Source organism: Jatropha curcas, chromosome 2 (assembly GCF_041381405.1).
Source record: "Jatropha curcas cultivar XTBG-Jc1 chromosome 2, XTBG_Jcur_1.0, whole genome shotgun sequence".
NCBI classification, from domain to species: domain Eukaryota; kingdom Viridiplantae; phylum Streptophyta; class Magnoliopsida; order Malpighiales; family Euphorbiaceae; genus Jatropha; species Jatropha curcas.
In genome coordinates this window covers 32860208-32873366 of record NC_143152.1, presented here as the reverse complement: position 1 = coordinate 32873366, position 13159 = coordinate 32860208, and the positions used below count along the sequence as shown (strand labels likewise).

The following is a 13159-nucleotide window of genomic DNA, read 5'->3' as shown; positions in this document are numbered from 1 at the left end:
TAATTCAACTATGCATATGCCCACAAATCTCACATGCATCCATGTGCTTGCATTTAAGAAGCTAATTCTTCTTGTTCTTCTATTCTTTTGTCTTTCTTCAATTTTACAATCCATATCTACTCAACAAATTATTTCCTCAATTTGCAAAATGCAAATGACTCCCAAATCTCACTACTCATGTCCATCCTCTTCTACCACAAGGGGGAAAAAAAAAAAAAAGTCAAAGTCATAAATTCAAATCTAAAATTGTTAAACTATTTATTTATTTGTTAAAAAAAGAAAAAGATAAACTTAAAGTTTATTTATATATTTTTCTCTGTTCCTAAATACTTATCACAATTCAGAAAGTATTATATTTCTAAATACTTGTCGCATTTGTCTATTTTCAAGCACTGAAGTGTAATTTTAAATTAAATATTTGAGTATAATAATTATAAATCACAAAGCATTAATATTTAATTATTAAGGGGAAAAATGTTCTGCATCAATTAATGGAGGTAGTAACCTAGAACTTTTAGTCTATTGATAGTTGGTAGTATATATATATATATATAGATCATAGAGCATGCCTCCATGGGAGGTAATTGGAGATATTCCTAAAAATTAGTGGCTCTTATAAGTTATAACAAACAAAAAGAATTTCATCTAGAAGCAACTAATATGGAAAACATTTTAAGTAAAGTGTCAAAAGAAACACATGCAATTGAATATAAAAGGGGGAAAAAAAATGTCAATTTGCATTTCCATGTTTACATGCATGAAAGGAAATCCCTAAGGATTTTTGTGTTTGACTAAAAATGGAGAAGCACATTTACATAATATACAGCAGCATATATTGGTGGTTTGCGATTTTTATTTACCATTTAGCGATTTGATTAATTAAGATTAAAATATTATCTTTATTTACCATTTAACAGTTGGTAACTACTAGCATCACTAAAACATTTAATTGTCAAAAACAAGAAGGAGAAGTTATTAATATATCAAGAGTTAGAATGGTCATTTTATTTGTCATTTAACGGAAATAATATTGATTTTGGAAGGATGGAAGTAATTATGTGACGGACTATTAATTTAGAGAAGTGTGTATTGATTTTAGAATATAGAAGAAGGTATGTGTTATTTTTACTGTAACTTTGGGAGATAATTTTTTTTTTAAAATTATTATTCCCAATTGGATTGATGTAACAAATGTTACATAAGAAGGGAGGAGGCTAAAAATGCAAATGATATTTCAGATTTGTTTTTTGCTTGTAAAAATTTAACATGTGCAGAGGTGTCACTTTCTGAGTGGCAATCTATTTCCGACATTTTTTAAGCCACGTGGCATCTAAATCACCACAATAGCAATCAAATTGACAACTCTTCTTTGATTCTTCTATTCAGAAGAATTTCCATATTCTTTTGTATTTGGCACTATTCTTTTTCCCCTACATATATATATATATATACATTTCTAATTTGATTTTTTCCAATTAAGGTAATCTCTTCCTTTTCTTTTTTCTTTTTTTCCCCATTATTTCTTCTATTTTGTATTGAGATATGGTATTTTGGATAAATTTTATTTTGTTCCTTTTTTTAAAGCAATTATTTTCATTCTCATCAAGAGATGTTAATTAATTTTTGTTTGTAATATTGGCAAAGGTAAATTCCAATAACCGTTACTTAAATTTTTTTTTTCTTTGAAAAATTAATTTTATATTTTCTTTGAAATTTCTGACAAGAGCAATAACTTTCATACACATATATATCTTTTATAAATACCATCAATGTGCATGACTTTCAAATTGTGCCCCGCCAAAACATTGCATGTGCCCAAAATGGTTAAAAGCTAAAATTCAAGATTTGACTATATTATTCTCATTTTTCAATTTAAAATATAAAACTCATAAAGAATGGTTTAAAGTATAATTAGAAGTTCAATCTATGTAAATCAATGAAATATGGTCTGATTTATCTTGTCAGTAATACGAAAAACAAAAAAAATCGAATTTAAATTTTCTCTATTATAAAATTTTTTACAAATTTGATAAGTCACAGAAAAATGATACTTCTATTATAGGTCTATTGAGTCTTAAAAAAAAAAAAAAAAATTCTTTTTGCAATCTTATCATTAACAAAAATGGATTAAGAAAGGAAACGAGAGGAAGGAAATGGATAAAGAAAGGAAGAAAACGACAAAAGAAAGGAATCGGTAGTGAGCTGGCAGGGGAGAACCACCACCAAACACACATTGTGGGTAGATTAAGACCAGTATGAGGAAAAGGACAAAAATGTCAAACACGTTTTGGCAGTTAGTTAGCTACCTTTGTTTAATTTTGTCGTGCTATAAATTGAAAATTGAAAATTCTAATTTTTATAAATAAAACCTCCAACATCTCATTTGTTGCCCTACTGCTTTCTGTCCCCACTTCCTAACATTTGCTCATTGCACGTGCCCACACGCTGCTTCTCATTAAGGGCCCCCCACCCCCTTAAACCCCTATCCTCGCATTACCTAATAATATTCACATAAAGTTCTCTCATGCTTCGCATCTGTCTCTAACTACCCTTCGTCAAACTTTATAAAAATGTGAAAATAAATTTTTATATTTACATAATTAACTGTTTTATCTTTATATTTTAAAAATCGTACTATTTTATTATTGTAGTTTGTTTCTGTTAAATGAAATTATCTTTACGGCATTATTTGATATTTTAGCCGTTAACAAATCTAAACTACAAAAATGATACCATTTGAAATGATAAATGGAAAGATAATTTTATTTAATGGATCCAAACTATATTTATTATTCTTAATTACATTGGTGAGTGCACGCAGTAAGTGTAATTAAGAAATTTGATTATAAGACTTTCATTTAAAATTATTTACCGGTTTTTAACAATATTATAAATTATAAAGCTGGGCTATGATCATGGCCCACGAAGCCACAGGGCTACAAATTTTGAAGCCCATTAAGAAGGATAGATTAGTAGCTTACCAAAGCAAAGATCCTTTGTCTTCGTTTCCCATTCCATTCAACCAGCCATTAAAGAATCATATTCGTAGAAGAAATACAAACAATTGCAGTTTAGTTTTTTTTTTTTTTTTAATTATACTTATTATCAGGTTAAAACTGTAAGTTATTTAGAGATTTTGGCAGTCAATTTTCAATTTTAATTGCCAATCTGAAAATTCTCAAATGGGAAGGGGTGAGTTATACAAAAGCAAGCCAACTAAGAAAGCGCAAAGGGGAGAGCAAAACAATCCCACATCGCTTACACAGATGTAAAGAGATGGGACATTGCCTTATAAAAACGTAAGCCCAGGAACTTGAAAAATCACGCAGCCGCGCGGTGAGCTCAAAGCGAACTATTCTTTCGCCTTTTACTAAAGAATACCGTGTGCTCGCCGCAGATAGCGGCATACGCCAATTTTTGGAGGGCTCTCTTCCTTTGGAGGAGTGCCCACTCAAGTCTAGTTTTTGAAGATGAATTTTTTTATGTTCTTAAAATTTTTAGCTGGCGGAGTATATGGCATCAAATTCTTTTCTTACAAAATATAATGTTTATTTTAGCTCATCGACACTAGTAATTATCAATTTAAAAGTTTAAATTAACCGCTTGTCATTATTAGTTAACCACAGATAAACGACCAATAGAAATGATAATATTATCAAAAATCAAAATCTAAATTTTAAGGGTAAAAAAAAATCTTCAAAGGATGATATTAATATCTTCATAATGTTTTGTAAAGTGATTAAATTTAAAATGATCTTTGCGCCTTAAATTTTACCTTTTAACTTTATTGTGCTTTAAATTTTATTTTTTCTGCTTTTGATCTTTAAAATAATTCGATTTTTTAATTTATTGAGGTATAATATTATCACGAAAAGTGAAGTTTATATTATAAAATTAAAGGGTAAAATTTAGAATCACAAACTCATTTCTAAAATTTAAAAATGACTTTTTTTTTGTAAAGTTAAAGGTTAAATAATATATTTGGCATCACGATGTTAGAATAAACTAATAAAAATATGTCTCGTTTTTATTGTGAATCAAATTGTATAATTATTGAGTTGTAATTGTAAATTAATTTAAAAGTCGCATACTATCACATATGATCAACATTTATATATATATATATATATATATATATATATATATATATATATAGTGTCAACGACATTTGGATACTGTGATTGTTATTTTAACTTATCTTTGGACAGCTAATGTAGTTAGAAAATTTACTATTTCACAATATTTTTTTAGGCAAAATGTTCTAAACGACATAGCGTTTTTATTGCCTCAAAACCGAAAACGGTGCGATTCGGGAGGGCTCTCTTACTTTTCTCGTTTTGGCTTGGAACTTGGCCTCTCTTTCCAGATTGGAGGCCTCTCTGCATACGAAATTCTCCGCAACAATTTGAAATGGTATGTTCTGGTTTCCACAACTTACATTTTGTGATTTCATTTTTTCTCTTTCTGTTTGGTTGGTGAGAAATAATGATAGGAAATCTTTTTTTAAATCACATTTTCATGCTCCATCGATTCATCTTAAAAATTAAAATAAAAATCTCACCTTGTGTATTTGATTAGATTCATCCACGTGGATCGTTTTTCTTGCATTTTCTTGGAAACCAAAGAAAATTTTGTTTAGGCAGAACAAAGTTTCTCTATTTATAGAAGGGTTATCTTTGCATTATTTTTAGATTTCATCTTTTTAATGTAATTTTCTTTCCTTTGATTCATGTTTAATATCAGGAAGGTGAAATGGGTACATAAATTATTACTTTCTTTGTTGGTGTTCTTGTAGTAAGAACGGTTGCCCTTTTCACCTTTTATTATCAGATGGACAATGCAATTATTTTAGCATTCTTTAGCTACGATTATGGTCTATAAAGAGGGAAAGTTATAGCTACTTGTATTAATTCGGGTTTCATTGCTTGAATTCCACGAGTTATGACAACGGATTCCCGTGATTCTTTTGCCTGGAGGATTTTTATAGTTTTGCTGTAATTGTAAAGGTTTAGCTGCTTGACAATAAAAGGCAAAGGATAGAGATTGAGCATGCATGGATCATTTGGGAATAAGAAGTAATAGCTTAGTTGATTTGGAAATAGGTGGGAGTTCTAGTGCAAATGATGAGGTAAGAGGACTGGGTTCAAGTGGTCAAAAACCCAAGACTGATAGGTTAAAAAGTGGATCTCTGAGTTCCGCTCGGAAGATGAGGAGTGATGATGAAATAAGTTTAAGTGAAGGTGAATTGAGCTCTAGTGGAAATTTGGAGATATTGGTTGGTGAGAGAGGGGAAAAGGCAAAAACTAGTGTGGAGAATGGAACAGTGAAGGACAAAAGGAAGAAGAGGAGTGCTAAGCCACCATTGCCTCCTAGGGGTCCTTCACTGGATGCAGCAGATAGGAAGTTACTTAGAGAAATGTCTGAGCTTGCAAGGTTGAGGCGTACAAGGACTCAACACATAAAAGCATTGAAGAAAAAGAGGGCAGAGAAAGCATCATCTCCAAGCAGCAACATTTTCCCAATGGTTGTCACCATAGTCTTCTTTGGCGTGATAATTTTCCAAGGTAACATTGTCTTTCATTGACTATTGGATTTACAATAAAGGAAAGTTTAAAGTGAATAAAACTAAAGATGCTAAGAACCATGATAAATTTGAAAATGTCTCGATTTGCTATGCTTGTGTTGATGAATTAGAAGTCCTACTTATTTTCATTCAGACTTTTAAAATATGATCTAAATGTCTACTCTTATTGTTTAATTTTCAGGTCTCTTGGGCTCTCGTGTATGATGCCTTTGGATATGCTGATGTTTCAAATTGCACTGGGGAGGTACTATTGGTCTTTCGTATTTTTTTCTGCCCTTTTTCTTTATTTTTCAACATTTGTTAAGGACTGTTGAAAAACTTCCTTCTCGCCATTCTGCTGTATTTTGAGTTTTGTTTCTTGTGTAGGATTTATTTCTTTTTTGTTTTTTATGTGTTTATTTTAGCTTTATTGCAATATTTTGGCATATGATACTGAATATGAGCAACTGCTTCAAGTAAAACAGCGATTATTTTCTTGGGTGAAGATTACCCTCTTTGTTCTTTTATGGAAATGGAAAATCAAGTTGCAATAGCTCACCCTGGGATATTTTCTAAAACTATTGCATTAGTTGTATGGAATAAGTAAGCTGAATTTCTCAGCATAATCTCCCTGCGTCTAAATTTTATTAGTAATTGGTTGGAAGGGGATCCATAACTTACTATTTAACAACATTTTTTTAATGCAGGAGTTTGTGTTAGTTTACTTGAGATGCAGATCCGGAGTTATGAAATGATGGCAATTTCATCGCGTGGCTCGACTTGACGGGGCTCTGGTGTGCATGAGTACCGTTCTGCTGCTTCTAAAAATTCTATGATTATCACTGGCATGAACTTTTTTGGATGGAGATATTTTATGTAACTCTTTGGCAACTGAATTCTAGTGTCAAAATTTTCTTGGACTAGGTCTCTATCAGTGCGATTGGCACATTGTGTTTCGATGATCTTGATTAGTTGGAATGTAGCATTTGTTGAGTTTGGCGACTGAATGAGGGAGTTTTTTTCTGTGATGCTTTTATGTGCAAATTCCTATAAAATACTTTCTGACAGTGAATTGTGTGCAAGTTCCTCGCAAAGTTGTAACTAGCAGGATTTCTTTTACTTCGCGTTTGTCTTTTGCCATCATACTGTGTTTGCAATAAAAAAAAAAGGACACTGAATTTTTTATCATGCCAAAAAACAGAGCTTGTTTAACCCATTTGCAGGATATTGTAGTATTTGATAATTATAGATTTTGATTTTTTTTATTATTGAAAAATGGAAAGGAGATTATCACCAAATAACTCATCATGCATTGCTAAAAAAAATATAATCCTTTCTAACTGTCCAAAATTTGACAGAAGCGACAAAGCATAACTCATGCCATGGTATCTAATCTTTAGAAACCACAAAACCACTTAGCAATGTCTATCAGTTATGCATAGGTGCAAACAGAAATCTTGTGATCCTTGAAGGTGTAACAAACCCAAATCTTGTCATCCTTGAAGGCGTGACAAACCCGAAAATTATTTCACTTTCATAAGGTCAGCTCTAGGCCTCCAAAGCCCTACCCTGTACTTTTGGGAATAGCTCAGTATCAGCTTCCTCTGCAAAACCAAAATCAATGTTAAAGAGTGCTCTTTTGGTTGAGATTTAACTGATTTCAGCACAAAAATAGATGTCCGTATTGTTAAAAAATAAAATGCCTCAAATTTTGACCTAAAACGCATTCCAATTTAGAATGCTCGACACAGAACACGAAGTTTTTGAAGATTATTCATTAAAACAAATTTACCAAGTCTATAGGTGCAATAACCACTGGAAGTCCGGAATTTAATAAGGCTATTAACCCATAACAACAAAATATCAGTTGCAGCAAGAAACCAGACCTTAAGCTCTATAAAACACTAAATCGACATAGTGTTAATAGCCATGTCCCTTGCAAAGGACTTCAAAGTCATCCCAAAACATGATTAACTTCAAATCAACTGAAAAAAATTTGATAGAGCATAACGTTATGGAATGGAATCAGCAAGCTAAGCTTAGGCACATTATCTATATTCTAAAAGAATTGGGGACAATTACATGTTGACAAGGAATGCCTAGCTTCTTGAGCTTCAGGGTCCGCGTAACAAGAAGTTTATGGAAATCGCCAATCTCAGATTCTAGCTTTGCTACATGGGCTTCAACTCCTTTCCCTATTCCATTAAGGAACTCTGGAATTCCAACCTTCACTGCAATAACAAAATGCCTTCTCAATCGCATTCTAAAATTGTAATTGATTCAAAACAGCCAAAATTCTAACTTAATTGCTAGAGCTAAAGTGAGAAAGAGGCAAACTAACCAAATATTTCCAGAATACCCACCTAGCGACGAGTAAGTAAAAAAATATAAGATTCAATAAACCCTTCAATGAGGAAAGTAAACCGAAAACCTAATCCCAATGTACAAGCTATTTGTCGCCAAGTTTACAATTTTAGTAACAATCAAACCTTTAAACGAAACGATCTACAAAACCCATCAGCTATTTCAATTTCCTACGAAAATACCAAACAAAACGCAGTACAAAGCCAAGAAATTGTTACCAACGTAAGCTGGAGATTTGGAGAAGAATCTGTTAAACCCAGGTATTGAATTTGCTGGTGGGATTGAAACAGCACTTGCGTTTTTTATTGTTTGCCTAAATGCCATATTCGAGTCGAATCTCTAGGATCGCAGGACAGAGGCTGCTCATAAACACTTCTTGTTCTTGGGCTGTGCTTAGTTGAAAGCGGCTTCGGCGTTTAGCAGAAGATGGTTTTTGTTTTCGACGAAAGCAAATATTTAAAACAGTCTTTCACTGGGACTCCAAAACGCAGCGTTTCAGTCTTTTTTTTTTTCTAAAAAAAAGAATAAAAAGTCAAAATAGTTAAAAACGAAATATTCACCACACACACACACACACACACATATATATATATATATATATATATATTACCACTTCATTTCGGCTTCTTTTGGCAAACAAAAATTAAAGCCAATGATCATTACTTGGATTCGGCTTAGGAAAGATTGCTATAAACTGAATATTGATGCGTCTTTCAACAAATTTTCAGCATCCTGGGGTGCTATCCTCCGAAACAGCTATGGTAATTTTGTTGTTGCCGCTTGTTTCCCGATTGATGCTGGGACAGCTTATGATGCCGAGCTTAAAGCTTTGATTTGGGGGCTTTCTTGGAGTATTGATAAAGGTTTTTATCCCATCCAGGTGGAAATGGATTGTCTGGAACTAGTTACTCATGTTAATCGGACACAGTGGATTAGAGCAGGTCCTTCGGTTTTGCAGCGTGTTGCTGATTTGTTGCATCTTCACTCTTCTTCCATTCATCACATATGTCGTGAAGGAAATCAAGCTACACATCTTTTAGCCACTCATCATAGACTTCACCATACTTCTCTTTCTTTTACCTCTTTTAATTCTTTGACTCATTTGATTAAAGAAATTGTACTTTTAGAAGCCACAGGGACTCAATATTTGAGATATAAATAAAATAAAAAATATCTTTTGCTTAAAAAAAAAAAATAATAATAATAATAAAAAGATAACCATTCCAACATCTCTGAATTTGTTTATCCAACCATTATCTCTTAATTTTTCATTAAAATTTTTAAAATAAATTGTGATTATCCAAATTATGAAGTATTTATAATAGTAATTGATTATATTGTTATTTATAATGGTTGGCAGCTTCCACTGTAATCATGAGAAAATGATTTTATTTTATTGTGATGAAGTGGTAATGGACTGATTTTGAGATATACCAATCTTGCGTGTTTGGTTTGGAAGCAACAACAACATTTTTGTGACAGAAGAAGAAGAGCTCATTCAAAATCAATGCTTTCTTACTATTTCTCATATCTGCAGCCTTAGAAGTAACGATCTAGACTACCGCGATGGAGCATCAGATCAATGAAGCTGCTGCAACTGAGGAGAATGGTGTTGCTGCAAATCAGGGAAATGGAGGTTCTCCAAATCAAAATCAGAATATTCTTCCAGTTTATTACACGGGGAAGTCTGGTGATGGCAGATTGAGCCAATTAATTGAATATCAGTATAGTGTTGGCAGTATAGACAAAAGTGCAATGAAAGATTTGAGCCAATTTGAACATGAAGTCTTTCGAATTGCTCTAGAAGATGTTCCTGTGCTGGTAACTAACGAACATATAGGTGTGATGGAGCCAAGATATATGGGTGCCAATGGACAGCAATTATCGGCTGAAGAAATGGAGTGGTCGGATTTTATCAACCAAGTGATTTATGTTGATCTTGCTGCTGCATGAAGATCACTATTATCTTAACTGCAACCTTTTTGCTGCTCCTATAATTAGGATATGATAAATAATAATATAATTATATAGTTATTGATTAACCAGTTGTAATCTGTTCTATCTAAATAAACTATATAATTTATTGGGTTTCTTTAATTTCTTGTCAACTTTGAACTATCAACTATTTCTTGTCAGCTTGAACCACAAACAGATCGTTTTTGCAATATTGCAACTTCTGAAAATGAAAGTTTCAAGCAAGAATACGAAACTCATTGTTATATAACTGAATGTACACAAATAAAGAACAATGATTACTACAACAGCTTGGATAACATTCAAAAGTTTATCAACTTGCAAAAGGTTTAGTTAAATGGATATCGATTCCAGCATCAATACTGTTGCTTGCTTCCTCAGGCATTGCATGTGCCGCTGTTAATGCAATAACTGGAATATGAACATCATAATGTTTTTCCTCTCTCATTTTAAATAATTAATTGCTCTTTTAAAAAATCATCGCTTTTTATTATAGATTTTATATCTTTTTTTTTCTAGCAAAAATATTTATATTGGCTTAATGTATGAGTAAGACATAAACTATGAGTAGGTTAGTGTAATGACATAAAATTATTATTGTTGCTGGGTGAATGAATATAACAGTGACATATTTGTGAAGAGGAAGGTCATAAAAAACGAATGCTATCTTCCTATATTTGGTTGGATAACAAGCAACAATTACTCTTGCCTTAGGACGAAGTTGGTAGAATTAATTATTTGAAATCTGAAACTTCCTTTTGTCATTGTGCAAATCAGATGGACGGTGCTGCAAATCAGAGGAATGGTGCTCCAAACCAAAATAATAGTGGTGGTGGTGGTGCAAATCGGAGGAATGAGGTGGTACAAAGAACGGTGGTGGTGCCGTTGTATGTTACATATGATTCGTATGGTGCTTCAAATTACCATATTATGGTTTATCATGCACGGCATGAAACCAGAATAGACAGAACTACAATTTGGAATTTTGCCCATTTGGAAATGCAACTTGCTCTAATTATTATTAGATTTTTTGGTAATGTTCATCCGTCTTTTGATATTATTTATATTGGTGTCAACGGAGAGGTTTTAAATCCTAATCAAATGACGTGGCCGGAATTTATAACCAGATTGAGCTATATCACCATTGAAGAACATCTTTAAAATTGATTAGTATAATCATCAGACTGCAGAATATACAGGATCTGTTTCTTTACTTTCTTGCAAATTTGAATTGTTTCTTCTACTATGGCTGCATGAGTTATATTTCTCTTAGTTAATAATTTATTTTATTTTGTTCCTTTTTTTGAAATAATAGTTAATAATAAAAAATTTGTGGAAATAAACAAAAATATGGTTGTCTTATAAATCAAAAAAAAAAAAAAAATACTAATTAGTCTTCAGTTTGTGTCTTTAAAATATTTTTCTCTATGCATCTGAGATGAATTATAGGCAAAAGAATTTTCTCAAGGGAGATGTTTAACATTTGAATGGTGCAAATTAGTGAATTGGAGGAGGGATCTTTACCGTGCAGCCACCCACTTATTTAACACTACCAGTTTAGCTTCTAAAAGCAAAATCATCGTGAACGTTGGGTTGTGTGCTTCCACTGCCGTGAGAATATGGTTTTACTGTGATGGAAATGATGACCAACAATGGCAACAAGGACGTGATTTTGAGATATATGTATTGATCATGCGTCTTTGGTTTCGAAGCAACAGAAGAGAAGGAGAAGAAGAAGAAGAGGTCATTCAAAATCAATCCTATCCTAGCTATTTCTCATATCTGTCAGAAGTAATCTTTTCTTTATCTCTGACTCTGATTGTTTACTTCTTTTATTTTCAAGGTTTTATTATTATTATTATTATTATTATTACATATGAAGGCAATGGGTTATTTTCGAATTCAAAGAAGGAGAGAAGAAACGGTGTCGTTTAATATTCTAACAGAATAAGGCGGGCAATTGAAGGATAGCCTTTCTTCTTCACAACATCCACCCCATTTTACAAAACACCTTTCCCTTAGTTATTCTTCTCCTTATCTCTCCCATTTCCAAGTAAAGGATTTGCTAGAATTAATAGTCAACTTTAATTTTTACAGTTGAAATCTGAAATTTCTGTTTGTTATGGTGCAAATCAGATGGAGGGCGATGGTGAGGATCAGACGGATGTGGTGCTGCAAGTCACGCAAATTGCGGATATTACATATGCCAGGGTTGCTGCAAATACGTATATTCCGGTTTATCATACGGTGAACAAACGTGTATTAGACAGACGTGCATTCGAAAATTTAAACCAATTGGAAGATACAGTTGACCGAATAATTGGTGAATTTTTAGGGGATTCTCAGGACTTTGTTAGGGTTTACGTGGATGTCAATGGAGATACATTGAATCCTACTCAACTGGGGTGGCCGGATTTTATCATTAGCTTGAATTGCATTATAATTCAACAATATCATCTTCCCCAATAGATTGTTTCTGTAATTTCTTGTCAAATTTGAACTGTTTCAACTCATATATATGGTTTGTGTGTTGTCGTTTTGGAGTTATAGCCATTGACAACAATTGAAGGAATCCTTTACTGAAATAAACTCTGCAGTTTTTAATTACTCGTTTTAGAGCTTAATTAATTAATTGTGATCATTTTTATTATGATTTTGGCTATTTAACAATTTTCCATATAGCAATTCATAACGATCTCAAACAAGAACAAAAGAGTTGTAGAAAGAACCATTAAATAATTTTATTAATTAAAATCTCTCATCATCCCTAAAAACAATAGATTTCTGTTCAAATCAGTTCAATTTTGGTATCGATTTATAAGCAAGTAACCGTTGATCAGAGTTTGAGCGGTTTGAGTCCCGTTTAAAATTAAAATTTGGTTCCAAGGATCCAACTAGGCCCTCGTAGTGTTTAACAAAATCAAGGAAGTTAATAATGACAAAATCAAGAGTATGAATTATACTGTGTGTGCTTCTGCTTCCAAATGATTTTGTTGTGGTAATGGAAAATGACAAGAAGAACCTGATTTTGGCAGTAGCAAATGAATGAAAGGTATCATGCATCTTTGGTTTGGAAGCAACAATAACATATTTATGACAGAAGAAGAAGAAGAAGAAGAAGAAGAAGAAGGAGAAGAGCTCATTCAAAATGAATGCTATAATCCTATATGTGGGGTGCTCCTGAAGTCTCAGAAGTAAGGATCTAGACTAGACTAGACTAGACTAGCACGATGGAGCATCAGGTAAATGAAGGTGCTG

General features: G+C 32.4%; 2 protein-coding genes, 1 long non-coding RNA gene and 1 other non-coding gene across 6 annotated transcripts; 3 read left to right on the top strand and 1 right to left on the bottom strand.

Annotated features, from left to right (window-relative positions):
* Nucleotides 1–3327: 3327 nt before the first annotated feature.
* LOC119371128 (U5 spliceosomal RNA) lies at nt 3328–3445 on the top strand. Its single transcript, XR_005178701.1, has one exon. It is a non-coding gene; the product is annotated as a U5 spliceosomal RNA (small nuclear RNA).
* An 813-nt stretch (nt 3446–4258) lies between these two features.
* On the top strand, nt 4259–6570 carry LOC105647434 (uncharacterized). Of its 3 annotated transcripts, none has more exons than XM_012233520.4 (4): nt 4259–4413; nt 4744–5564; nt 5766–5828; nt 6271–6570. In XM_012233520.4, the coding sequence occupies exons 2-3, from the start codon at nt 5054–5056 to the stop codon at nt 5786–5788; spliced, it is 534 nt and encodes a 177-aa protein (XP_012088910.1). In that variant the 5' UTR covers nt 4259–4413; nt 4744–5053; the 3' UTR covers nt 5789–5828; nt 6271–6570. The 3 variants fall into 3 exon arrangements, with proteins under 3 accessions (XP_012088910.1, XP_012088911.1, XP_012088913.1); XM_012233521.4 differs by having other exon boundaries at nt 4260–4413; nt 4796–5564; XM_012233523.4 differs by having other exon boundaries at nt 4280–4413; nt 5007–5564.
* Nucleotides 6571–6850: 280 nt separating this feature from the next.
* On the bottom strand, nt 6851–8364 carry LOC105647435 (uncharacterized). Its single transcript, XM_012233524.4, has 3 exons — nt 8146–8364; nt 7646–7794; nt 6851–7167 (listed from the first exon to the last, which is right to left on the bottom strand). The coding sequence occupies exons 1-3, from the start codon at nt 8249–8251 to the stop codon at nt 7087–7089; spliced, it is 336 nt and encodes a 111-aa protein (XP_012088914.1). The 5' UTR covers nt 8252–8364; the 3' UTR covers nt 6851–7086.
* Nucleotides 8365–10624: 2260 nt separating this feature from the next.
* LOC110010898 (uncharacterized) lies at nt 10625–12505 on the top strand. Its single transcript, XR_016319680.1, has 2 exons — nt 10625–11692; nt 12038–12505. It is a non-coding gene; the product is annotated as an uncharacterized LOC110010898 (long non-coding RNA).
* Nucleotides 12506–13159: the final 654 nt, after the last annotated feature.